Source organism: Xiphophorus couchianus, chromosome 8 (genome assembly GCF_001444195.1).
Source record: "Xiphophorus couchianus chromosome 8, X_couchianus-1.0, whole genome shotgun sequence".
Classification (NCBI taxonomy): domain Eukaryota; kingdom Metazoa; phylum Chordata; class Actinopteri; order Cyprinodontiformes; family Poeciliidae; genus Xiphophorus; species Xiphophorus couchianus.
In genome coordinates this window covers 7,401,024-7,427,522 of record NC_040235.1, presented here as the reverse complement: position 1 = coordinate 7,427,522, position 26,499 = coordinate 7,401,024, and the positions used below count along the sequence as shown (strand labels likewise).

The following is a 26,499-nucleotide window of genomic DNA, read 5'->3' as shown; positions in this document are numbered from 1 at the left end:
AAGTCTCTAGAGTGGAAAATGTATCCAATACGATGATTAAATACAGAAACTAGTGGCCTGTTGTTATTCTGGTACAAAGAATAAAAGACTTGAATAATCAGTAAAATATTTTTTTTGTATCAAACAAATTTATTTTATAGAGTATAATCATGATAAATATCAATTTAAAACAGATTTTACAGCAAATTTACGCACAAATGACTCTAAATATTGTGATTAATACGTCACTCACATGGAAAACGTGTCCAATACGGCCATAAAATACAGAAACTAGTAACCTGGAACAAAGAATAAAAAGATTTGAATGATAAGTCCAAGTTTTTATACCAAAAATTGAATTTTATGGACTATAATCCTGATAAAGATACTTTTATAATTGAATTTAAAGCAAGTTTTGTGTGCAAATGACTCCAAATGTTGGTTTTCATATGTTACTTGGGTGAAAAAGTATCCAATATGTCTCTTAAATGCAGAAATTAGTGGGTTGGAAGAGAGAATTAAAAAGGTTTGAATGATGGACAAGTCTTTTTGTATCCTTAAACTAAATCTTATTGATTTTAATCATGATAAAAATACATTTACACCTGAACTTAAAGCTAATTTTGAGTAATTTACGCACAAATACTGTAAAATACGTCACTAGAGAGGAAAATGTGTCCAATGCATAAACTAGTGGAACAGAGAATAAAAGACCTGAACGTAAAACAATGCGATGAATTGTTGCTGCATTGTTGTCTGTGTCTTTGTGAGGAGATAACGCCGCGTCTGCGCCATCTTCCCTCTTCACCTCCCGGCGTCTTTCGTGTTTAGGTATGTTGAGTTATCAGTTACCGTTTCCTCAGAGACGAGGGCGGACAAACAGGAAGTGGTTCCCTCTGCAGCCGCGTTGCTGACGCTCAGGTTTCTGGCTCCTGCTGCTGGACAGGAGACGCTACTTACAAATACTAAAGGAGAAAATTATTCATTAAGATTCAAATTTGGGTTTGTTGTTTCACAATGAGCAATAAATCTATTATTCGCATAATTAATTAAAAAGAAATCAATAATTTCCAATAGTCTGATTTGTCGTTTTTCAATTGATTCCTGCTTTTACAGGTCTTTAGAAAAATGATTTATAACAATTAATTATTAATGAATTATGGTCTAAAGCAGGGGTGTCAAACTCATTTTCATTTTGTTCTTTAATTGTTCCGGACTGTAATGATTAAACCAATTAAACTGTTAAAATATCAATAAAAAGCTGTTCCTCCAGGATTTTGTGATTATTTAGTATTTATTTATGTGATCAAAATGACAGATTTGTGGTGAATATTTAGAAATGTTTGTAAGGAATTTTTACACTAATGTATGATGTAAAATGTGACTCTTCATCACTCGCCGCATTAGTTACGGATTTCATGTTTTTGACCCAATTTTGAGAAAATCTGCAGTTAAATCAGAAATTATTTTTTGGAAATTTGTAGATTTTGTGTTAATTTAGCAGATTTGTGAAAAACTGGAAAGGCTTAATGATGTTATCTGGAGCTTAGAGGGCCTCATAAAAAGCTATAACGGGCCAGATTTGGCCCCCAGGCCTTGAGTTTGACACCCGAGGTCTAAAGTACAGATAACATCAAATTATTATTAAAATTATAGGTGCTAACTTTATGTTTCTGTGCATTTTTTTCTTTTTATTTTGGTTTGGAGAGATGCTTTTTTCCGTAAATGAAAGCTTTTTATTTAATACTGTATTGGTCTGACTTATTGAAAAAACATTTATAGAAAAATGACTGAGTAGCTTTTTGCAGTGTAAATATGAGCAGACTTGTAGCGCCATCTGAGTGACGCTTGCTGTCCTTTCCTTTCCGCAGCCATCAAGGTGAACTGTCTGGGCTCATGCGGCATCTCCAACAAAATGAACGACTCCTCGTGGAGTCTGGAGGAGCACTACCTGAACAGCATGCTGTCTGTGGCCGATAAAGGTAATTACTGAAAATACAGACGAGGTTCAGGTTGAATTTAGTCCCTTTTCTTTCAAATAACTAATTATATAATGTATAAAAGGTTAAGAATCTTACTGCCACTATTAGAAGACACTGAAAGGTGTGTAGTAGCCTCACAGTAGATGGGAGCCCTGCACCGCTAAGCGCCATGTAACTGCAGGATAGAAAAGTTTTGGGAAAGTTTATTGGTGATATTTTCTTATTTTTATTGGCCTTAAGATAAAAGATGTGCCCTGATGCCTGACATTTGGTAAAAACAAATCCTAAAGATAAACTTTCAGGCAAAAAGATTGGAGCTGCTAAAAATACTACCGTTAGCTTTATTCCTAGCATGAGTAGCTTTTAGTTTAACTCCTGGCTTGAGTAGCTGTTAACTTAACTCCTAGCTTAACTAACTGTTGGTTTGACACTTAGCTTGACTAGCTGTTTGTTTAACACCTAGCTTGACTAGCTCTTATTTTGACTCCTAGCCTGAGTAGCTGTTAGCTTAACTCCTAGCTTGACTAGCTCTTATTTTGACTCCTAGCTTGAGCTTCTTTTAGTTTGACTCCTAGCTTAACTAGGTATCTTGATTTTCAGTTTCAGTAGCTGTTAGCTTGGCTCCTAGCTTTAGTAGCATTTGGCTGGACTCCTAGCACCAATAGCTGTTAGCTTTATTAGCTTTTAGGTTGACTCGTATGTTTTTTCTTTGTTAAATCTTAGCTTGAGTTGCTATTAATAGCTAGCATTTGGTTATTACCTTGACTTTTAGTTTAACTAGCAGCTGGCTGGATTCCCCAAACTAAGATTACTTTGAATTCTTTAAGCTAACAGAACGAAACAACTCATTAACACCCGACTTCAGCAAACCGCAGCTTTTTTCCGTTACGGTTTGATCTTTAGCGCACACTTCTGTTAATGTTTCAGCTGGCCACCCTCTGGTAGGAAGGCTATTTTTGGCATTTTAGCTTAGAGTGAAGAAAAGACTTCTATGAAAGACGAGACAAATGTGATAGTTCTGATTCACAGCAATAGATCTTAATCAACTTGTCAAGACTCGGGTAGAGAACACGCTTCAGAGAGAGGAAGATATACATAATTCATAGCACTCCCTCCCACTTTCTGAGCTTCCCTTTATCTTTGCGGTTGCTTTGTTTTCTATTCTTTCCCAAAAATGGGCAGCTTGGCGTCAGAGGCTGATACAGGAAGGGTGAAGGAGGATGAGGACACACACAGTCTCAGAGAAAGGGCAGGAGGAGCGTGCTCTGGGCGACTGATAATGTGGAATGTCACAGTCGCTCGACGGTTAGACGAGGGAAGACGTCGGCGTCCGCTCCTCATCCTGTCATTCTTCTCTGTTAACAGAAACCAGGAATAGATTATTTTGTTTCTCCACCAGTCAATAGGAATAAACTTTATCTTTAGACCTGCTGCATTCATATCCAGGGCCGGATTTAGAAGAATAAGGGCCCGTGGGCTGGAGCCTGTTTGGTGCCCTGTCCCAAAAAATTATAAATAAAAATGAAAATAAATAAATAAATAATTTACTCATGCAAATTACAGAATACTAATAGGCACATCTACACATTTACAGGTACAAATTGATGGTTGGTGTCTTTAAAATGTACGACAGACGACTCTGTTTTGGTCCAAAAAAGATCATTTCTAAATATTTGAGTTCAGTTATAATTAATAAAAAATCTAACAATATTTTAATAAAAGGCCACATTTGAAATGAGTTCATGACTCTAATATGAACATTCACAGTATACATTAAAAAATAAAAAAAAATTCTGTGCCCCCAAAAACGTGTAGCTCTGGGCTAGTGCCCCAGTAAATGCTTTCTGAAGTAAAGAAACGTTCATTTATCAAAAAATAATTTATGCATTTGCGCAAAATTAGAGCCAGTTAGATCTTGATATCTCCATTAAAAAAAATTTTATCATTAAAAATTTTTCTCGTATTTTAAGATGTTTTATGGTAAAACTGCGTCTTTATTCTGCCATATTTTCTCGTAATTAAGCAGTAATTCTCGTAGCCTGGTGCTAATATTCATATTCATATAACTCACTCACAAAAAGCATTATTGAATTAAAAGCCACGTTTTGAAAATATTTTCTGCCATTTGTAATTTATTTGTTTTTAGAAAAGAATGCAAGAGGAAATATACACAAAACATTTACATATTGTGGGCAGCTGCAAAACGTGTAGCCCTGGGCCAGAGCCACAGTAAACCTTTCTAAAGTCTGACTGAGTTCATTTATATTCCTGCTACATATTTATGCAATATTTATTTTTCTGGCTCTTTTCTTTAGTTTCTTTCTCTCTACTTTTCTCTATTTATTCTTTTCTTTCTTTTTATGTTTTTTGTCTTCCTGTGTTTCTGTTTCTTTTTGTCTTTTTCTTCTTTTCCTCTTTTCCTGTGGTTTTACTTGTTCGCTAAAACGTTTAGTTTAAAGTTTCGCTGCTTCCTAACAGTAAACATGATGCAGATCAGATTAATGGAAAAACTCCCGTCTCTAACGAGGCGAGAACTGTTTCCCTCTGCAAGGATTTAATTAGGCCGTCAGCTCCTCTGGAGAATTAATCAGCCAGTCTGGTGAAGGTGTGTGTGTTTGACACACACACACACCTATTTATTGGTCCTTATGTTATAAATTAACTGGTAATAAACAACATAATTATTAAAGTATCCAGAAAATGTGAAGGTAGTTTATAATTATCTGCTTGATTAGAAAGAAGGCAGCAGCAGGACGCATTTCTTTTTCAGTTCTTGCTTGTAGCAATAAGTGGGGGAGGGGATGAGAGGTTTACTACTGTAGTACATATTCCCCTGTAGTAGTTTAGTAAAAACATTTTATATTCTCTAACTTTTTTCCTTTATCTCACTGCTTAAATGTTCTTTCATTTTTTCCTTCCTTGCTTCCTTCTTTCATTCCTACTTTCTTTCTTTCCTTCCTTCCTCTCCTTCTTTCGTTCCTCCATCTTTCCTTCCTTCCGTCCTGCTTTCATTTTTTCAGTCCGTACTTTTCTTCTTCAGTCTCTCTCTCTCATCTCTAGTTGTTTATATCTCTCCGGTTTGTGACCTTTGACCTTTGCTCCCTCTCAGGAATCCTGTCTCCAGGCGAGCACAGCTTCTCCTTCCAGTTCGTCCTTCCAGGTGAGTCTCAGCCGCACCTTTCAGTTCCCACGGCGTTATCAGAGCAACAGCGACGTCACAGAAACAAAAACAAAGCAGCAGCTGATAAGCTCACGACACGCCGGGAGAACGCTTAGCTAATCTTTAACGCACGCTTGAAGTTGCCAAACTCGAGGCGCGGGGGCCAAATCCGGCCCGCTGTAGTGTTTACATGTGGCCCTCTTGACTCTAAACTGGCAAACTTAAAATAAACTTAAACAGGCAACAAAATCCGGTAAAAAAGATTCAAAAATAAGTTTATCTTTTTTCTGGTTTTTTTTGTTTTACCTGCTGAATAATAAACACAGTATTTATTAAATCTGTATATCAGACATAAAAAGGGCTTCTAAAAAGAAAAACAAGTTCCATATTATTTATGATATTATTTCTATATCATAAGTTGTTTTCTATTTTGGCGGCCAAATTTTTACCACTCCTGACTTTCAGTCGAACAAAAATAATTTTATGGGCCACAAATGGCCCGCAGGCCACACTTTGGACACCAGCCCTCTAGAGGGATACATAAATAAAACTGTCCAGATAACATTGTGCTTAAATATTATTTCATCAATCAAATTAAATACGTTTTACCTATTTACAGCCAGATTTAATTTCTTACAGTTTCTTGCTATTTTTTGTGAAAATTTACACAAAATCAACAAATTTCTGGACTGTTTTGGCCAAAATGATGAAAAACATCAGGATTAAGTAATTACTGGTGATAAACAGCTGCATCAGCTTTAATTAGTGCCAAATTATTGTCCATGATCTAAACGTCGAGGAGTAAAAAGTCACATTTACCGTCAAACATAAGCAGAAATATTGCAAATATTTCTAAATGAGTACCAAAAACACTTTAATTTCTAATAAAAAATAATCACAAAAACAAAGATGGTGAAAAGATGGTCAGTATAATTTAATTTTAAGCATTTATTAACATTTGTTGACGGGTTTTGTTAATAAGTTCTGGTGGAACCGGCCCTTTAAGAGCGTCCATGATCTAGATTTGTGAGTTTTAAATCCTTTTTGCTTTAAAACTTTACATCTTAACCTGAAAGTTTCTCTTGAATTCAGTTTAAAGCTTCTGGCAGTGAAACAGGAAGCCATGCGGTGCTGATGGCGCCACCTTCAGTCTGTCTGGTGTTTCCTCTCTCATGCATGATTCGGCTCAAATTCAGCGGGGGGGCGGCCATTTTATTTTTAGCCCTTCATCCTTCACTCTGGGTAATTGGTCTCCATCCTCCCCTCCTCAGAAGCCCCCAGTCTGAAGGGAATCACATTAACGTCATCATGGAGAGGTTAAACTTTCACTGGGGCTCATACTGCCCCCTGCTGACAAAGCAACACACCTGCAACTGTTGGGCTTTATCTTCTAGCCGAGATCAGGACTAAATACAAGAAGCTGGGCGATATGGACTTTAATTTCAATATTTTGTGGTATTAAAAAATGATAGAGGATTAGGGCCACGCTAAGAAAATAAAAATAATAAATTGACAAGAATAAACTTATGATATTACAACATTATTCTTGAAATATTATGACTTTACTCTCATAATTGTGACTATTCTTGTATGACTATATTCTCGTAATATTTACTCTGTTCTTGTGATACTATGACTTTATTCACATATTTTTATTACTTTATTTTGGTATTACTTCGACTTTATTCACGTAATTTTGTGACTTTATTCTCATATTTTTATTACTTAATTTTGTATAATTTTGACTTTATTTTCCTAATTTTGTGATTTTATTGTATTATTTCTACTTTATTGTTGTATGATTATATTTTCATCATATTACGACTTTTTATGTAATATTCTGACTTTATCCTCGTCACTTTGCAGTTTTATTCTTCTAATCTTATTTTCAACCTCTGATGGCTAGCTAAGCTAATCAACTGACTCGCACTCTTTGGTTGCCTAGCAACTCACTCACTCTTTGGTTGCCTAGCAACAATCTGAGTAACCTGCACGGCAGCGGTTTCATGTCTCACCACTGTGCCTCAAAAATAACCAGCATATTAAATGTTTGAATATTTAAATAATAATTATTGATATGAAACTTTGATATCGTGATAAGTTTTTGTGGTACCACACGTCAGAATCTGTTTATGTTGGGAAAGTCACGCCTGAACGTTTTATTTCTTGTTTTGTTTGATCTTTTAGTCGCCATCCCCACGTCGTTCGAAGGACCGTTCGGGAAGATCACTTACCGCGTGAGAGCCGCCATCGACACGCCGCGCTTCTCCAAGGACTACAAAGCCCAGCGGCCCTTCTACGTCCTCAACATGCTCAACCTCAACGAGGTTCCCGACATCGAAGTGAGGGTTTAACTTTCACAACGTAGATTCTCTACAGATGTTAATTCAGGACATTTTATGGGGAAAAGACGTAAAATTAATAACAAAATACACAGAATATAGGAAAGAAGTCTAACGTTCTGTCAAACGTCCTATTAAGGGAAAAAAGAGACATAAACACAGAAGTAGTTCTGGACACATCTAAACAAAACATCTGGACTGGAACTGATCCAACTTTTTAAAGCAAGGTGTAGAGGAAAACCTGAAATTTAATTTTGAATGTTTGCTTCAAGGCATCCAGTTTAAAAACAGGATTTTATTCAGTTTTCCTCAGAAAACATTTTCTGTATATGTGGTGAAGCTTAATAAATAAAATAAATTCAGACTAAAGTTTGCTATAGAGTAAAAGTTATTGGTCAGATTTACTATAAATAAAAAAAGCAAAAAGGCAGGTTATTAAAACATGAATATCTTGTGTTGTTGCTAATTTTATGTTTATCCTCAAATAAAAATAAAATTATATGTGAACCAGCTTTGGGGGGCCATAGAATATCAGTCTGGGGGCCATAAACGGCCCTCAAGCCGCAGTTTGGACACCCTGCAGTAGTTTTGCCAATATTTAAACACAGACCCAGGTGTACTTTCTATCCATCGTAGCTTCGTCAGTGACTCTCACCAGGAAAGAGGCTCAGCTTTTATTCACGTTAAAAATCCAAATCTTCCCCCCGCAGCAGCAGAGCTGCGCCGTGACGACGAAGAAGTTCAGCTACCTGCTGGTGAGGACGGGGACGCTGATGCTGAAGACCCGCAGCGACCTGCGGGGCTACGTCCCCGGCCAGGTCATCAAGCTCTCCACGGAGATACACAACAAGTCCGGGAAGGACACCGGATACGTCCTGGCCAGCCTGGTGCAGGTACGGCTGCTGGGAGCCACCAGGACCTGCTGGACGTTTGGAGATTTAAGTTTTTGAAAATCTGGATTTTTTTCCCCACTTTCCCTTGATTTGAACTGATAAAATCACAAAACTCTTAATATTTCCATGGAAACGACTATAATAATAAAAGCTGTTCATGCTTGTGTCAAAATCATAAAGTTTGATCTGCAGGTTTTATTGATTTGCTTCCAGGACAAATCTGAACATCAACTCAATTTCACACCATTATTCAGTCAAATATTCTGATTTGATAAAAATAATCGATTATTCTGACGAGTAATCAATTAATCGGCTAAAAAAAAATTGGTATACAGTTTTTTTATTTAAGCACTTAATCTTAATTTATACTATATTTCAAATAAATGAAAATGTAAACATGTAAATAATTAAATCCCTTTTTAAAATAAAAACAAAGATTTTATTCAACAGCATTTCTTTAATGAACACTTGATCATTTGAAATATAAACATATTTTTTTATTTTAAATGCAAAATATGTATATATAATATACAGATTTGGGTGTAGGACTTTTTTGAGACTGTATATTTCAGTTAATGATTAATCGATCACTAAATTAGTTGACAATTATTTCAATGATTAATCTTTCTATTGAATATTCTGGCGATTAATCGATTATTTGGATAGAAATTTGGTACATTCTGTAGATTTGTCATTCAACTACTTTAGCTGAATTTATACAATATTAAAAATATATAAAAATGTAAATATGCCAATAATTAAATGCCTTTTAATTAAATAAGAAAAGAAGGATTTTATTACCTAACAGCTTTCCTGTGTTGAATGCTTGTTCATTTGAAGGGAAGATGAATTTCGTTTTCAAATTAAATGCAAAATGTTTATATTTTTTATAAGGTTTTGGCTGAATTATTGCTCTGAATACGTTGTTTTTTCAGCAGAGAACCTTTTTATGACACTAAGTCGTCCAGTGAACAATTACTAAGTTAACGGACAGTTATTTCAGTTATTGATTAATCACGATTAATCCGATTAATCATTGCATGAGGAACGCTGGTTAGTTTTCCATTTGGATCTACATGCAGCTTCCTGTGTTTGTCCCTGCAGAAAGTGACGTATCGGACCAAGCGGCCGGTCTTCGACCTGCGGACCATCGCGGAGGTGGAGGGAGCCGGAGTGAAGGCCGGGAAACACGCGGAGTGGAGGGAGCAGATCATCGTCCCTCCTCTTCCTCAGTCGGCGCTCACCGGCTGCCGCCTTATTGACATCGATTATTTCATTCAGGTATTAATGGGTCTGTCTGTGGATCTTCTTATGATTTGTGGTAAAAAATCTGTTATTAGACTGTTTTTCACATTTTTACAGAGAACCGCTGATATCCTTTCATACAGTATTGATCCAGTCTGGATATAAACTACTGAATTATTAATAGCGTACACTTATAAACTGCTGTCTGTTTCTGTTGAATAAGTGTGATTAGTAATGTTAGTACTCTATTAACTTTTTCACATTTTATGTTTGTTTTTTTGTTTAGTGGCCTTTATTTGAAAGTAGTTTGACAGGAAAGAGGGTAATGAGAGACGGGAGTCGACCCTGCGACCTCCGGCGGCACGAGGACTAATATGTGGTCGTGCTTTGCCTCTGCGCCACCACAGCACCCCCACATTTTATCACATTTAAACAACAAACTTTAATTTATTTTCTTGGGATTTTATGAGACCAATAATTTACCACATAGTTTAAAGTTTAAAATTTTGAATGTTTGGGCGTGCCGTGGTGGCGTAGTGGTTAGCGCGACCTGCATTTGGAGGCCTTGAGTCCTCGACGCGACCGTCGCAGGTTCGACTCCCGGACCCGACGACATTTGCTGCATGTCTTCCCCCCTCTCCTTCCTTGTTTCCTGTCAGCCTACTGTCATATAAGGGACACTAGAGCCCACAAAAAAGACCCCTGGAGGGGAGAAAAAAATAAATAAATTTGAATTTTTAAAAAAATTGTCTAGCAAATGACACTCAATTTTGCTAGACAAAGAAATTGTCTAGCGAACTCGGTTGTGGTAACAGACCTGTGTGTACTAGGTTTCTTGTGTTGCCATGGTTACCATTAAAACAGTTCTGTCTAAATCGCTGTTTTTGCCCCAGGTGTCTCTAAAGTCTCCAGAAGCGGTCGTCGTTCTGCCCATCTTCATCGGGAACATCCCAGTGAACCTGTCCCCCGCCGGCTCCATCCCCACCAGTCCCAGTCCCAGTTCGTCACTGGCTCCCAGCGCCAGCGGAGTGATGCCCAGCGCCCCGCCGGTGGAGGACGACCCGGATGGCGAGCTGGGCGCCGGAGGCTTCACCAGCGAGGAGATCCCCACTAAGAGCCACTCGCAGCAGGACCCGTCGGTGCCGCCGGTCACCATGTCGCCCAGCGCCTTTAGCCACGCCCCCGGCGCCGCGCTGCCGCCCGGCCGGCGCCCCGATGCCACGGCGCCGCTCTTCTGCCTGTCCACCGGAGCCACCATACCGTTCTTCACAGAGGGCGACGTGAACCCAATCCCCACATCCTGCTCACTCATCCTGCCGCCAGAATACAGCAGCTGTGACTATCCTCAAGGTGAGAAGACGGCGCCCAGCAGGGGGCGCCAAACAGCAGCACGACTGGTGGAATTAAAACAGGATTATGTAGTTTCAGAGTCTAAGAAACTGGTTTACCAGGACATCCATCCATCCATCCACCCATCATCCATCCATCCATCCACCCATCATCCATCCATCCATTAACTGTGTCTGTTGTTTCGTTCATTTGTTCATTCGTTGTTTGGTTTCATCTTTTTGATATCCTCAGAAATCTGGAAATTTAAATCTAGTAAAAATCTTTATTTCTGAAATGTTTATATTGTCGTATTCTGAGTATAATGTCTCCATCTTTAGAGATGTTTGCTCATTCTGGACCCTTTGTGTTCCAGAACCGCCGCCGACGTACGAGGAAAGCTGCAGCAGTGTGAACTCTAGTTTTAACAGCGGACAGTAGAAGAAGAAGCGGACGGTGAAGCGTCATGGCCGCCGCCTGGCTACTTTCCCCACCATCTGGACAGAAACTTGCTGAAGGACGGCTCCGCCCTGCAGACGGTCCGTTTGGGCTGAAAAAGGGATCGTTTCTTGTTTCTCTAAGAGTTTTGGTTTCCGCCTTGTCTCCCAGCCGGTAACATCAGACCCAACAGGTGAACTTTGTGCCTAAAACGTATTTTCAGATCAATATTTAGGATTTTCTGTGACGGACCTGTTTTTTTCTGGGAGGAGTGTGAAATCAGTTTTTTATTTCTGCAAGTTGTTGCATCTGTGATGCCTTTAGAGTAACTGTAGCACCCGGTTGCTTTCGGACCTTTCCGGCTGGCCCTTTTCTGCTGTCGTAACAAATATGAGCGGTTGGGTGTACGTCAGGGTCGTGTATTCGGCCCCCAGATGTTTTGCTCGTCAACAAAGCAGCAGCGGTGTGTTTGTAATGTGCCAGTTCCTCTGCTGCATCTGTCTGAGGATGATGCAGAAACCTCAGAACCCAACCAGAACTCTTTCTGAAGGATATTTTAGTGATTTTATTTTAAAAGAAACTCAGTTTTCTTGCTGTTTCCAAGCTGTCAGAATTTCTTGTCGTTTTTTTAGGTCTGGATAAGTTTGTCTGACTTTGTGAATGTTTTCCTTTGGTATTTGGCTGCTTTTTCAAACTATTCCTGCCTTCTTGCTCAGCATATTGCGAGTCGGTTCCTTAAAGAAAATGCCTGATTGATTGATTGATTGATCCAAATCAATCGGCTTAGCAAATATTCTCCTGGAAAAGTTCACAAACTGCTCTGTGTAACGGAAAAACAATCAATACAGCGATTGATCGAGACCAGTTAGAAAGATAACAGGTTTGACTTGGTTTATTAGTTTAACTGAATGTTTTTAAACGTTGTCTTTTGCTCCATACTGCCACCTTGTGTTGGTTTTATTTTTTATTCAAAAGGGGAAAAAAATCAATATTGCCAGAATAAAGTACTGTGAGAATTGCCATAATATTATGAGAGTAAATAATACAATAAAAAGTTGTAATGTGAAAAAACTCAATGTTATGAGACAAAGTTGTAATATAAAAGAATAAAAAGTTTTAATAATAAACTCATATTTCCAGAATAAAAATGTTGCAAGATGAAAATAAACTCATGTTTTGAGAACAGCCATAATATTACAAGAATAGTCGTAATTATGATAAACTCATATTACTAGATAAAATATTAATATTAGTAGAAGAAAGTAGTAATTTTATGATGACAGATTAAATATCTAATATTAAAATGTTAGCTACCTTGTGAAATTATCCTGGTTTTACAAATTGAACATATTTTATCTTACAACACATCAGCATCAAACTGTTACCAGCAGCAAGACTTTGAAACGACACAAACTAGACAATCTTTTTTCCTCATTAAAAAAAAACTTTTTCTTAATTTAAAGATTTTCTTCTGGTAAAATTGTGTCTTTGCTAATATTCTGACTTTTTTCTTGTAATTAAAAAAAAAAAAAAAATCTTAGTCCAGCCCTAATACTCCACTTTAATCTGTAATAATTTAGGTTGAAAATCCCACTGCGCCCCCCGGTGGTCAGTTTAGGCTTTACCTCAACTCGCCGTTTAAATCCTGAGTTTTAAATTTTCGGTCCGAAACGAGTCCAAGGATGTTTTCTGTTGCCTTAACGCTCATGTAGTCTGTAGACGACAAGGTAAATAAATGTGCACGAAAAAGCACTTTCTGACTCTTTGTGTGTGTGTGTGTGTGTGTGTGTGTGTGTGTGTGTGTGTGAGAGGTGTTTGGATTTAAGATATAAAAACTTAATGCCACACTGATTTTTTACTTAATTTCTGTGTTAAGCAGCTTTTCCCTCAACACCTGAGTTTGTAAATCTTTTATGTCGTCATTTAATGTTTTTGTTTTTCTTTTGCACATTAAAAATATTTTATTTCGTGTGGCTCAGAAGAGGGAGAAGGAAGTGAACTGATTGTTTATTTGTGAGTTTTAGAGAAAATCTCTTTATTTATGTTGAATGTTGATGTTTTCTACCACTTTGCTGTCAATCTGGGTCCCTTCACACTCCTGTTACCACGTTAAAACAAGCTTGACATCTTATTTTTCAAGATAACGATGTTGGAAATTAGCATGTCGCTAAATTTGATGTATTTTTAAAGATTTATTAGTTCAATATTGTAACAAAAATGGGTTTAAGTTTCCTTGCCTTAAGATGAAGCCTGAGGTTTTTTCAGTAAAGTGAGATGCAGAAAAAGGAGCGGGACATATTATCTTAAGATAATGAGATATTGAAGCAGTATTTGCAACAAAGAACTCATATTTTAATATAATGACCTCATCAAACTGTTGTAATGTCACATCTTAAAAATAACCACTCAATAAAAACGAGATTACCGTCATAGGATTATCTCTAAAAATAAATTAGATTATTGTCGTTGAATCTTGAAATAATGAAACAACAAACCTTTTATTTTCAGATCTCATTATCTCAATATAGTAAGAAATAAGATTTCCCAGTTTTGGAGCTTTTATTGCTTTAGAAACTCTGATCTGAAGCACTAACCTCACATAAAACATCCACACTTAAAATGCATGTAAAAGCGTTGAAAATGTGAAGGAACCCTGTTGAAAACGTTCGCCCTTCCCCTAAATGTGAGAATCTAAAGCACAACTACTGTTCGGATTGATTTTCTGAGTATTTTCTCACTTTTTAAAGCAATCAACGTCAGACGAAATCATCGGGTTTAGATCTGTCATAATGTAATTATATGAAAGTATCTGTAATAATGTGACTGCATGCCTTAAACCGTCTGGGTTTTACTCAACATGAGCCACTTCTGTTTGTTTTCTAACAAAGAAATCTCTACTGGCCTGCACTCTGTGTAGCTCATAAAGCAGCGAGACACTGGACCTTTTATTTGTTTGCTTTCTGATTTTAGAAAACAAATGTGACATCCTCTTATTTCCACATGTGTTGCCTTTCAGACCTGCTTCTGTTTATTTCAACAAAAGGTACTATAGCTTTATGAAAACCTGCTGTTTATGGGGTTTTTTTCCTTTTACATGTAAACGAGTGGCGTCTAGTTTTGTATTTTTCTACTTGTAAATTGTTTACAGGTGCAGTTTGAACATACTGAGAAAAGCACCTTCACCAGTTCATGTAACGTTTCCAGTGCAGAATCAGGGTTGTACTGTACAAAATAATAATAAAAATAAAAATCACATGATGTGTTTTTGTAGTTTGAACCGTCAGCTTTGTATTGAAAAGTATTTATTCCTTTACAATTTTTTACTTTTTTGTTGTACTTAAAATGTTAATATTATACAGTATTTCTCTTTTGATCAGTTATTTACACAAGAAACTTTAATGGGTGGTTAGGATTAGCAAAATTATTTTGATTTTCTAGTAGCCGAGATATTGAGAAGTATTTTTATATGTACATGTACATAATACAAACAACAACAGAAAAAGTACATTTTAAATACAAACATATTAGATATCCATAAGTTTGTAAGACAAAAATAATAGTTATAGTTTTATCATAATTAAAAATAAATTAGGTGATTTGGTGTTGTAAGATGTGTTTTGTAGTTGAGTCCTCTTATTTTGATTTACATATTGTTCTGTTTTTAGTTTAGTGATAACCACGACAAACACTAATATAAAAACACGTCAAGAAATTATTTATCAAAATTAATTGATTTCAGTGTTTCTTTTAATCGGGATACCAAATTTTTAGCTGTTGTGGGAAAATCTGCCACTCACAACATGGCGGACGCGCATCATTTTAATGGGGGTCATTTTTTTTCCCGCCGCGCTCAACCACTTCCTGCCAGCTGATCGCGAGAGTTTATTTGATCAGCTGTTGAGACGCCCGAGCTAGTCGGCTTCGCTCGGCCATTTCCGTTAGTCACATGGTTCCAGTAGCAAACATGGCGTCGTAAACAAAAACGGTTTAAGTTAACGCCTGCGCTAGCTTCGAGAGCTAACGCTAGTAAACTGCGTTATTTAGCGATTAAAACAGAATACGAGCTCGTCTTTTGAGCTGTTTTCAACCTGAACCGATGGAAACATTTATTTAATTGTTAGTATTTCATGGCTGTAAAAGACTCCATTACCCGTGAGCCTCGGGGGGTTATTTATGTCACGGGTTTAACCTGCCGTCACTGTGGGTGTGATTCTGTTCATTAAAGAAGTGCTGACTGTTGCTGGGCTGCATTCAGCTGGCGGCCCGTTCCTGTCGGCACTCGGAGTTACAGCTAAAGTTCTGATGGGACCCGAACTCAACACCAGCTGAAACCGGACTGTTAGCTTCACCGTCAACATGCAGGTAGGTTTTCTGTCTGCAGTTAAAACAAAGCCAACATATAAGGAAGTGATGTTGCTTTCTAAGTTTATTAGTGTGTGTAAAATCTGTAAAATCCTTTCTAGCTTTTTAACAAACTGCTGACGGAGCTTAAGTTTAACAAACATTCACTGTTTTAAACTGGAAGTAAAACACAGATCATAAAACATCTCTCCTCATCAACTTTCCTACTTTACTTGACATATTTACATACATAGTCAGCCGCATGTTTTTCTAAATATCAATCCGATTCAACAGGTTGGAGATATTTGTTTAATATTTGTTGAAACATTTTTTCCTACAAAAACTTAGAAACTGTGGAATTTGCTGTTAATACAGAAAGTAGATTTAGGAATATATTTAAATTTACAAACTTATCCCTTTAATCTAATATCTAAGTTACTAAAAGGGGGAAAAGTACAAGTCTACATTGATTTATATTAAAATTACACACTTTATTATTGATTTACAGCGCTAAACTTGAGGGCGTGTTTTGTTTGTTGATGAAATTTGTTGCTGTTTTGTGGTCTTTAACAGCTTCTATATTGTGGTTTTAAATTATAATTGAGTTTTATTTTATTAATCTGGGTTAGAAAATATTAAAACTTGATCAAAGCTTCTCTAGATCTCTTTTACCATCCCTGAAAATCAATCCAGCTGCTCATTTATTATATATTTTTAAAATGGTGTAGGAAAACTATCAGATTTTAAAATCTGTAGCTTTTTATTTGGACTTTGGCTGATTTATTTCTTTGGTTCCTTATTTTGAATCCTTGCTTTTTTTTAAATAGCATTTTTTTTATGAAGAAGATATTTACCAAATTAACTATAATTTGAAAACTTAGTGTGTTTAAAAGTGAAAGGAATGTGCATAAAAGGACAAACGCTCTTACTGTTAGCTCAGTTTTAGTTAATGCTAACGCAGTTTTCTGTCAAACTGTTTTGTATTTCAAAAAATAGTTTTCCTTTAACAAATTGGTAGGAAACTTGTCTTTTATCCCAGCTGCAGATATTTAAGTTGAAATCTTCTGACAATGATTGAAAGCAAGATTAAGAATGAGTGGAAAAAGCTGCCAAAGTCCAGAGAATGATTAATGAAATATAGCAAACTTTAAACATTTAGCCGTTTGTCAAACATTATAAATCATGACATCTAAAGATTAATTATAAAGAAAATTTAAATATATAAATATATAAAAAATATAATGGAAAAATAAATCAGATTTTCCAACTTTTACTCCTCTGTGTTTTTAAAATATTTACCAGAAAATTATAAATTTGTAATAAAAATATGCTTTTTAATGACTTGTATCCAAATTATATTAATCGTTAACTGGATTTTTCTTTTCTTTTTTGAGTCGATTAGTTATTTGTTAGTTTTTAGTTGGTAAAAAACCTTCACAGATGATTGAACTCATAAAAAATGTTGTAAAAAGCCATTTCAGTGCTTTGAGAAGTCCATTTAGTCTGAAATGACAGCTGTAATCTGAACCTGTGGTTCTTTAACTGTATCTGTTTTTTATTAACAGAATAAGGTTTTAGAAGTCAAAATCTGCATTTACTGTAGGACAATCAGTTCCAGAAGTGAAAAGTGTAAGATTTTGAAAGGAAGCTGTTAGATTTGCTTCACAAACCTGCAGATTAAAGCCTCAGGTGACGCAACGCGAGTTTATGTGAGTTTATGTGCCTCGACCTGCCTGAGTCATCAACAGGTTGGAGTTGAGTGGTTTAATAAACACCTGGAAGGCATTCCTCTGGAAACGGCCGAGTATCTGAGGGAAACCGAGTGGAAAAGCAACAGAAATCCAAAGAGAAACGATGACGAATCGTCACAAATCCTGGAGAAATGGGACTTTAAGTTGGCTTTGAAAAGTAAAACCAAAACAATCACATCTAAAATGTGCTTCGTTGTGCAAAATTTTACATATTAGGCTTTCAGATGATCAGGTTGACTTCATGTCTGCGGTTCAGCTTTCTTTGTTCACCTGGAAAAATGGAAATTCCAGGTTTTCTCAATCATCTTCCTGGATAATCTCCTAATTATCAGCCTGCCAGTCGACTCATGTTTGTGTTTATCTTGACTCACAATCTGATGAAACACGTCTGCTGCGTCCCAGAAACGCTTCATTATTAATATTATATAAAGTTTATTAGCTTGATGTATTTATCAAATGTTTTGAACGTTTAGTAGATAAACAGAAAAAGTATTTAAGTTATAGAGGAAGCTAAAATGAATTTGGATGCAGTTCTTCCTCTTTCTTACACGACTCTGTTCATTGAAAGTCACGTATCTCATCATTATGAGCGTAGAAGAAACCAGAAGTTTACATACACCAACTAAAAAGGCAAATGTTATTTTTTCACTTCTGGAGTTAAATCAGACCAAACGTTTCTTGTTTTATTCCATTTGCTAAAAGACACAATAATGAGAGAAAGAATCTGCCTAAGATTGTTAAAGTCTTCAAAGCCAGAATTGTGATGTCATGGCTTCGGAAACTTCTGATTGGTTAACCGACACATTTGAGTTAATTGGAGTCACACCTGTTGATGGATTTTTAAGGCCACGCCGGGAAACTCTGTTTTCTGGATTGACACGATAGGAAAGTTAAAGGAAATCAGAAAAGATGGCAGGAAGAGATTCACAGAGCAACACAGGCTGGTTCTTCCTGGGGAACAGAAGATGCTGCAGTTCAGCAGTAAAGCGCTGAAATTGTAGTAAACTATGGAGTTGCAGTAAAGCGCTGGAATTGTAGTAAACTATGGAGTTGCAGTAAAGCGCTGGAATTGTAGTAAACTATGGAGTTGCAGTAAAGCGCTGGAATTGTAGTAAACTATGGAGTTGCAGTAAAGCGCTGGAATTGTAGTAAAACTTTGGAGCTGCAGTAAAGCGCTGGAATTGTAGTAAACTATGGAGTTGCAGTAAAGCGCTGGAATTGTAGTAAAACTTTGGAGCTGCAGTAAAGCGCTGGAATTGTAGTAAACTATGGAGTTGCAGTAAAGCGCTGGAATTGTAGTAAAACTTTGGTTTTGCAGTAAAGTGCCTCGGAGTTGCAGGTTCTGGTGCTGTAAGTACTGGGAGTACTGGGAGTTTAGAGGTTGTCGTCAGGCTGTGAGTGCAGCTGCTCAGAGATCTTCACACCAGGACCGATGACGGACGGGAGACGAGCCGGGCCAGGCCGGGCCGCTGGAAGAACACAAAGAATGTCTCAGTCCGACATCCACGGCAGCTGGAGAGGACAAAGCGCCACTCTGACGAAGAGACGAGTCGGGAAGAGATCGGCCACAGAGCAGGCTGCCAGTTACTTCACCGTTTCAGGAACTGCTGTTTGTGTTTGCAGAGTGCAGAAACAGAAAAGAGAATCCCAAAACGGTCCCGTCTGTCTGGATCTCAGACAAAACGAACTGAAGCGGATCTGACTTGTTGTGAGCAGAGTCACGTCTGCAGGTGAAATCTGGCCACACAGAGGCTGCATCGCAGTTATTACGAACTTATTTAGTAGCTTGAATATGAACTAAATGAATCTTGTGTGCTTTCCACAAAGACCAGGAAGCGTAATAACAATAATATTTCAGGTAAAAACTGGTTTAAGCTTTTCTTTCTTTTCTTTTTTCTATCAGATGACCTTTGAGGCCTCGAGCAGCGTGACCCTGCTGTTCGACGTCTGGAACGTTCACGGCCCTGCAGGTGAGTAAGGCTCCTTGGTGTCTGACGACCTGAGGTCAACCCATCAGAACCAGAACGTCTTGTTTAAATGTCACAGATCAGACCGCATGATAAAAGATCACAGAAACAAACTACCAAACTAAAAATGATCCCCAAACATTTAGACTGGTTCTGATGGGAAACCAGGTATTTTACTGAAATGTTATCGGAATTTAGTTTATTTAGATTTTCTTTTAACTCAAACTATTTGGGTCTCAAGTCAAATGCCAAAGAGAAAACTTAAATAAATACTGTTAATAAATAATGAACACTCCAAATAAATAAATGTCAATATGAAACAAAAACAAAACAATTATTTTAATGAAGAGTTATTTATTTATTTCATAAAGTTATTTTGTAATACTTATTTTGTAGCGTTACGTTATGTATTTTAAAGGTTTATTTCTTAACTGTTTTAATTCCATGTTCTTGTATTTAAATGAAGGGGTGGGGCTTGTTCTGTGGGCGGAGCTTCATGTGTGGGCAGAGCTTGTTCTGTGGGCGGAGCTTCATGTGTGGGCGGAGCTTGTTCTGTGGGCGGGTCTAAACTGAGTGCAGCAGTTGGTGGAATTAATTCACATATTAATAAATAAAACACATTTTGTCGCATGACTTTTTTAACAATTTATTTGATTCTATAATTGCTAGCAACAATGTGTAAATACACTAATAAACTCCGGGAGATGATCAAATTTTAAGACTTTTTTTGTCGAAAGTCTGAGATGCTTTTTAAGGTCAGTCATTTTAGAAAAATGTGGAACATTCAGCAAAGATCTGCCATGAAACTGGCATCATCTCTCTTATTATTATTATTATTTTTTTGTTATTGTGTTATTTTAAGCTCCGCCCCACAAAATAAGCTCAATTGAATACAGGAACATAAAATAAACAGTCAAGAATAAATAAATAAATATCCCTGAAATAGTTGTATGCATCTTTACAAAAGTGGAAAAAACCACTATTATGAAATAAATAATGAATAAATGCAACTGTTATTGATGGAATTAAAAATAGGTAAATTTATTTATGTGATGGAGTATTTTAATTTTAGATAAAACTACTCTGAGCAAATATTTAACTCTGCTGCCTTTAGTTTTGTTTCGGAGCAAAGAAACTGGTTGGTTGAACACAAAAGATGACATAAATACTTTTAAAATATATTTGTCTAACAGATCATAACATATTAACAATAAAAATCAACACATTCATCCATTTAATTGAAATTATTCTGCTGAAATTGTTCTGTCAGAGTTATTTTAGAAATCTTAATGTTGAACTCATTTATATGTGTTGTTATTTAACTCATAGGAAGGGATTTAAAAAGTTTATTTTTATGTTTTCTTTATTTAATCTGTAGAGGAGTTCCTGGTTTAGAGGCGTTTTACTTGGTCATGTTTCTGCCTGTTGCAGTAATAAACTCCTCCCACTCTGCAGGTTTCATAAACGTGAGAAAAACCCAGATGCTGTTCTGCTCTGCAAACGTTCAGTTTAATGTTTAACAACAAAAGCAGTCAGAGTAAAACTTTAAATAATGTTTAACAGGATTTGATTGGGGATATTTTGTCCAAGTGTTGCATTGAACGCCTTTTGATTTTGTTGCTTTTGGATTAAGATAAACATGATAAAATGTCTGATAGATGTCAGAATTATAATAGTTTTGAGTTTTTTATTGTAGTTTAATTTTTTTGTGACTTTTTGTTTGTTTTAATTAGTTTTTCAGAGCGTATTTGCTAGTTTTATTAGTTAAATATAGTTTAGTTTTTTAATTCTTCAAGTACTGTATTGTGATTGTTTATTGAACAGAAAATATAATTTTTTAAAGATATAAGCTTTTATTGTTGTCCGAGTTCGGAGCTGTATCCTGACTTTTGCGGTGGCCATTTTGTGGACTAGCGTAGCGTAGCTGCTAGGAGGAATATGGAGCGCTGTAATTTCCCAACAATTGACATAAACTGTTTTTGTTTGGAAAAAATCAATTTCACATCATCTTTAAAGCCTGATAGATTCATAAATCTAACAATTAAGGACATTATATCTATAATTTTTGTTTTAGTTAGTTTTATAAGTGAACAGTATAGTTCTGTTAACTGAAATCTCCGTTCTCGGTTTCAGTTTTCGTCATTTAGTTGGCTGTGATGACCCTGGCGGCTGCTCTGTGAGCTGGTTGTCTGTTTTTCTCCCTGCCTGCAGGCATGGTGCTGTCGGTGTTTGTCGTCCTGCTGCTGACCGTCGTCTTTGAAATCCTCAAAGTGTGGCGGGTTTGGCTGAGCAGCAGCTCCCGGCTGGCCCAGCGTCCGTCGGCGTACGCCGCCGCGGCGTTTGGCCGCACGGAGAGCTGCTCCGCGCTGGACGCCTCCGAGTCCTCGCTCGCCCCCACAGAGACCCGGCCGCCGAGCAGGAACAGGTGGGAACGAGTCTCTGAGGTTTACTAGTAGGAGTGAAGCGATTACGCACATTCATAACGAACATATTTACAAATGTTCTGTAATTTTTTTATTTTATAAAGCGACGCCAAAACCAAGCACAAACAACTTTGGATCAAATTTATGGATAAAGATTGTGTGCACAAATAAGCAATTTGATACATATTCAAACTTAAGGGAAGTTAAAGGCTTTTTCTGCAAAGTTGCAACATTTGTTACATTTTCGGCTGCTGTGGTTCTCTTTCACACTGAACCAAACTATTTAAAAAACCTGTTCCCCTCCTCGCCTGTGGGGGCGCTACACCAAAAATCACTGAAGAAAATCAAACAAAAACCTCTGAACCCACTGAGATCCACTTCCTTCTTAACAAAATGTAAGCAAAAATGGAGTAGCATCAGATTTTAGCGTTTGTAAGATTTCTTCTTTGTCTTTGGTTAAAAACAACCCTCAGACATTTCTCCAGCTAATGCTAGTTAGCATGTTTGTTAGGTTGTATTTACCCAGAATTCCCTGTGCTGTAGTCCACGTCCTGCTTTTGGTCCGCTTAGCGTTCACATACACATTCGAACAGCACCAGAGTTCACTTCAACCAAACCGAGAGCTAATTTTTTTTTTTTATTTAATCACTTAAACCTTTTTCTATTAATATTAGGAATGCAACAAGAAGAATGGAATAAATTTATTAAATAAGAAAATAAACATTTTATTTCCTAAAATGCAGCAACCTTTTAGTGAACCAGAAGTGAAGCCACTTGAGGAATTTTGGGTGAAACATTTTTATCTTAATTTTAAATGTATGTATATTTTGGCCTAATTACTCCTCTAAATGTTATTTTACTTTTACATCCATATATTCCAGTTTATGGTTAATCGTTTTCCAAAGTTAGTTGACGGTTATTTGAATATTTGCAATGAATCGCAATTAATCTGATTAATCGTTTTAGCCCTAATTTAAACATTGTTTACGCTCAAATATCTGCACTCTTAGTAAAATAAAAAAGCCTTAAACAACAATTTTGACTGTTTTTTTATTCATTTCACTTGACTGAAGGGAACCAAAGAGATGCCAAAACGTAGATTTTTGTGTAACGTTTCACCCCAGCTTAGCAATATGATGAAATGACTGTTGGTCTGCAGCTGGCTGCTGCACGTCATCCAGACGTGCCTCCACGTCCTGCAGGTGACGCTGGGCTACATGCTGATGCTCTGCGTCATGTCCTACAACGTCTGGATCTTCCTGGGCGTCGTCCTCGGCTCCGCCCTCGGCTATTACGTCGCCTTCCCTCTGCTGGGCCAGATGTCTCTGTACGGCCGGGTCCGGCACTGAACAGGCGATGAGAAGTCACTTTCTTTGGACTCCACTGCATCATTACAGAGAGCTGCCTCACAATGACTTGCACAAAACTCACCTGTACCTGGGAACCAGAACCGCAGGAGTCGACCAGGAAGTGTTTATCAGGCCAGAGGGGACGAGAGCACAAATAATGTGGTTTGTCTGGCTGCAGGGCTAATGGGTTGTTATGTTAAAACGTATCATGTCAGGAGTTCTGTGTGTAGAAAAAAACAGCTTCTGCTCTCTGCCTTCCTGTTTTGGCAATAAAAGCTAATGTCTGCAACTTTATAGTTGGCGCTATGGTTGTCCAAACTTCTGCCCTGAAGGCCAAAACTGTCAAATTTAAACAACATGCAGGCCACTTTTTCACTAAATTAAAAATGCAAAAAGTAATCATGTTATTGTTCTACCTGCTTGACAACAAACTAAATTTACGTCCAAAACACAAATGACCTTTAGGCTGTTGCCTTATTAAAAGAAAAACAATTTAAACATTTTTTGGGGTCATTAATTGTTTTCTATTCCATTGGCCAAATAGTTGCCATTTTTCACTTGTGGCCAGGGGCCAAACAAAATCATTTCAAGGGTCACAAATGGCAACCGGGCCACACTTTGGACACCCATGCGCTATAGTAACACTATCAGAAATCTGCCTCTTTCAACAGATTGTTTACAAAGCAGATACTTTTTGTGTGTTGCATATTTTCAGTAAACTCAAATGAAATGTCCTGCTAATTGAGGAAACAAATCATTTGATTTTTAGTCTGGAAACTCCTCTGAGTCATTTTGGCCATCAGCAGTCACATGCTCCATTTTGTTTTTTCTTTTTTGTCCGTCAGAAACTGCTGTTGCCTTGTAGCCGTTTGGTTTGGCTTGAAATGGAAAACTTTTTACGACCCATATCTTAAAAGCTTGTGATCAGTGTTTGTGATTCTGTATTTAAGGTTTTGTTTGAATCAAAAATAAAAATTAAAGCTGCTGAATATTTGCATCTTTCTTTGAAAATATAGACCTCCAACTCAGAAAAGTTGGGTGTTTTTGAACACCTTTTGTTTGACAGTAATATTTATTCCTTTACTACATTCTGTCATTGAATGCATCATTGCTCCTGAATAATGTCCAAAGTGTATTTGATGGAAAAAGAGTTTGTGTTCTTGTTCAGGGAGATATTTTCACAGAAATATTCCTAAAATGGAAAGTTAGCAAAACACAGCTACAGCGAGCCCCCGCCTGTTCACGGTTCAGTATTTATGGAGTTTTTTGTTGAACATAACTCCAAATAATCTGCAGAAAACTTGACTCTGTGTAGGGTTTGTTGTAGATCATATCTAAAATAATTAAAACAAAATGCACTTGTGGCCCCTAACCCCTGCAAATACCAGTTGTCCACTGGATCTTAGAAAGAATGACTATTAGACTTTATAACACTAGATTTAAAAAAAAATAATAATAATCAAATTTGTAAACTGCATGCTTTTCTTAAAAAATAATTTTGTTTCAGATTGTGATTTAAAGAGCTTTTAAAAATTTATTACAGAACCCTCACTCTATTTTATTATTGATTTATCGCTTGCTTCTTTTTACTATTGAGCAAGTAAAAAAAAACAACTATAGATATCAAGAAATATCTGTCTGCATAAAACATACAAGCGTGGATCTTGTTCTGAGCGTCTGTGAATTTTGACACTGTTTTAGCGCCATACACGAGTCAAGGTTGAACTCAATCAGCGCGAGCGCGACTTTCGTCACGTAGCCAACGGCTTCTTTGCTAGCTTAGCTATCATCGACAAATGAAACGGAAAATGACGGATATTTTGTCAGGATGGTTTCACCTAAAGGCGGAAACCGGACTCCCGAACCTCCAGTTGAATTTATAATTTTTCAGGAGTCATGAAACATTATGTGCTGCTTTTATAAAGCGGGACTCATTTTCGGCTTTGTTAGCCTCTGATTCAGCTAGCAAGACCCGCTCTGGAGACCGTGTTGTGCGTAATATTGCGACTCCTGCTTTCTTGTTTTTTCCCGTTTAATAGCACGTTTTTTGCTTTAAAAGTCCAGAATATTTACCTGTAAATGCCAAGACTTCTGTAATTATGGGATTATTGTGTGTGCCTTGACGTCTTGAACAAGATGGCTGCCTTCACAAGTTATGAATCTGTCCTACACATTAGCTGTCCGTGCAGGGAGGTTTCCCCTGATTCTTACCATCTTTAAAAGCCTTTTTGAGTAAACATTGCTTGGAACTATGGGAGTAGAAGATCTTGGTATCTGCGGATGTTGTAGAGATGGCTTCATCCGGCATGACGACACAGGAAGCTGACAACCGGAGGTAAGACAGCAGTGCTGGCTTGTTTTGTCATCTGTAAGGTTCTCTGTCTGCGTTTATTATGTTCAAGCTGTAAGTGAATATGGCTTTAAGCGTTTTACTCTCACAGACAGACATCCCTGATTTCAAGGTTTAGGGCTGAAATGATTAATCGCCACTGGTAATTGATTAATCGTTAAGTATAGAGATAAAAAAAAAAGGCAAACAGAGCAGTAATTAAGCCAAAACTGTGCAAACAAATACATATATTTTGCATTTGAGATAAAAAAAAAACAACAACAATGTTTTACCCAGAGCTAAAGTTGCATAGTTTTATCTTCACTTGGTTCAAATTAAAAATAAAAAATAAAAAATAATCAATTAACCCAAACAATCAGATTAAACCTGTTTCTACTCAACTTTGTTTCCAGCAGAAAGAGATGAGCTTTTCACATGTTAAAAGTATTTTTAGCTGCAGATGCATTCTTTGGTACAAAACATTCACTAAAGAAATACTTTCTTTCAATTTAGCCAATGTAGTGTTTTCTTACTTGCATCCTTTAATGTATTTATAATATTGTATAAAAGATCTTATGTGGTTACATGACAAATCTGCAGAATGTGACATTTTTATTATTATTAATTGATTAATAGTTGTTAGTTGCAATTATTAAATGCCTTTTTAGTGTCTATTTCCAATGTGGCCATTATAAAAGTGACTGGAGTAATGATTTGACAATTAAAAAATATATTTAAATGTAATTTTAATGAAGACATTCTAGCTTGTTACTTAATAACTTCATTGTGGACTTAAACTAGAAAAACTGGAATTGGACCCTCCACCCTAACCTGGACTGCTGACAGACTCGTTTCAGTTATAGATAAATATTTACTTTGTACTGTATGAAATGTGGCTGGATGATATTTTGGTTAATTAACATTTAAATGAGTTTTATAAATGGTTTTGATAGCTGAGTTTATAGAACATTATT

General features: G+C 36.8%; 2 protein-coding genes across 2 annotated transcripts in view; both read left to right on the top strand.

Moving 5' to 3' along the window:
• arrdc1b (arrestin domain containing 1b) overlaps positions 1–14,629 on the top strand; it is a 34,839-nt gene extending 20,210 nt beyond the window's left edge. The window contains exons 2-8 of the mRNA XM_028026001.1: positions 1,851–1,961; positions 5,071–5,121; positions 7,309–7,463; positions 8,174–8,356; positions 9,461–9,637; positions 10,495–10,951; positions 11,304–14,629. Coding sequence (XP_027881802.1) covers positions 1,851–1,961; positions 5,071–5,121; positions 7,309–7,463; positions 8,174–8,356; positions 9,461–9,637; positions 10,495–10,951; positions 11,304–11,368 — 1,199 coding nt within the window. The 3' untranslated portion in view covers positions 11,369–14,629. The remainder of the gene's footprint in view (positions 1–1,850; positions 1,962–5,070; positions 5,122–7,308; positions 7,464–8,173; positions 8,357–9,460; positions 9,638–10,494; positions 10,952–11,303) is intronic.
• Positions 14,630–15,310: 681 nt separating this feature from the next.
• Positions 15,311–24,185, top strand: slc31a2 (solute carrier family 31 member 2). The gene is made up of 4 exons (XM_028026199.1): positions 15,311–15,727; positions 19,361–19,427; positions 21,636–21,849; positions 23,007–24,185. Exons 1-4 carry the CDS (start codon positions 15,722–15,724, stop codon positions 23,194–23,196), a joined length of 477 nt encoding a protein of 158 aa, XP_027882000.1. The 5' UTR covers positions 15,311–15,721; the 3' UTR covers positions 23,197–24,185.
• Positions 24,186–26,499: the final 2,314 nt, after the last annotated feature.

Bases quoted from the DNA above. Each gene is read 5' to 3' on its own strand.
- slc31a2 (XM_028026199.1), top strand. The intron at 19,428-21,635 runs GTGAGTAAGGCT...CCCTGCCTGCAG, and splicing joins GAACGTTCACGGCCCTGCAG to GCATGGTGCTGTCGGTGTTT. The intron at 21,850-23,006 runs GTGGGAACGAGT...GTTGGTCTGCAG, and splicing joins CGGCCGCCGAGCAGGAACAG to CTGGCTGCTGCACGTCATCC.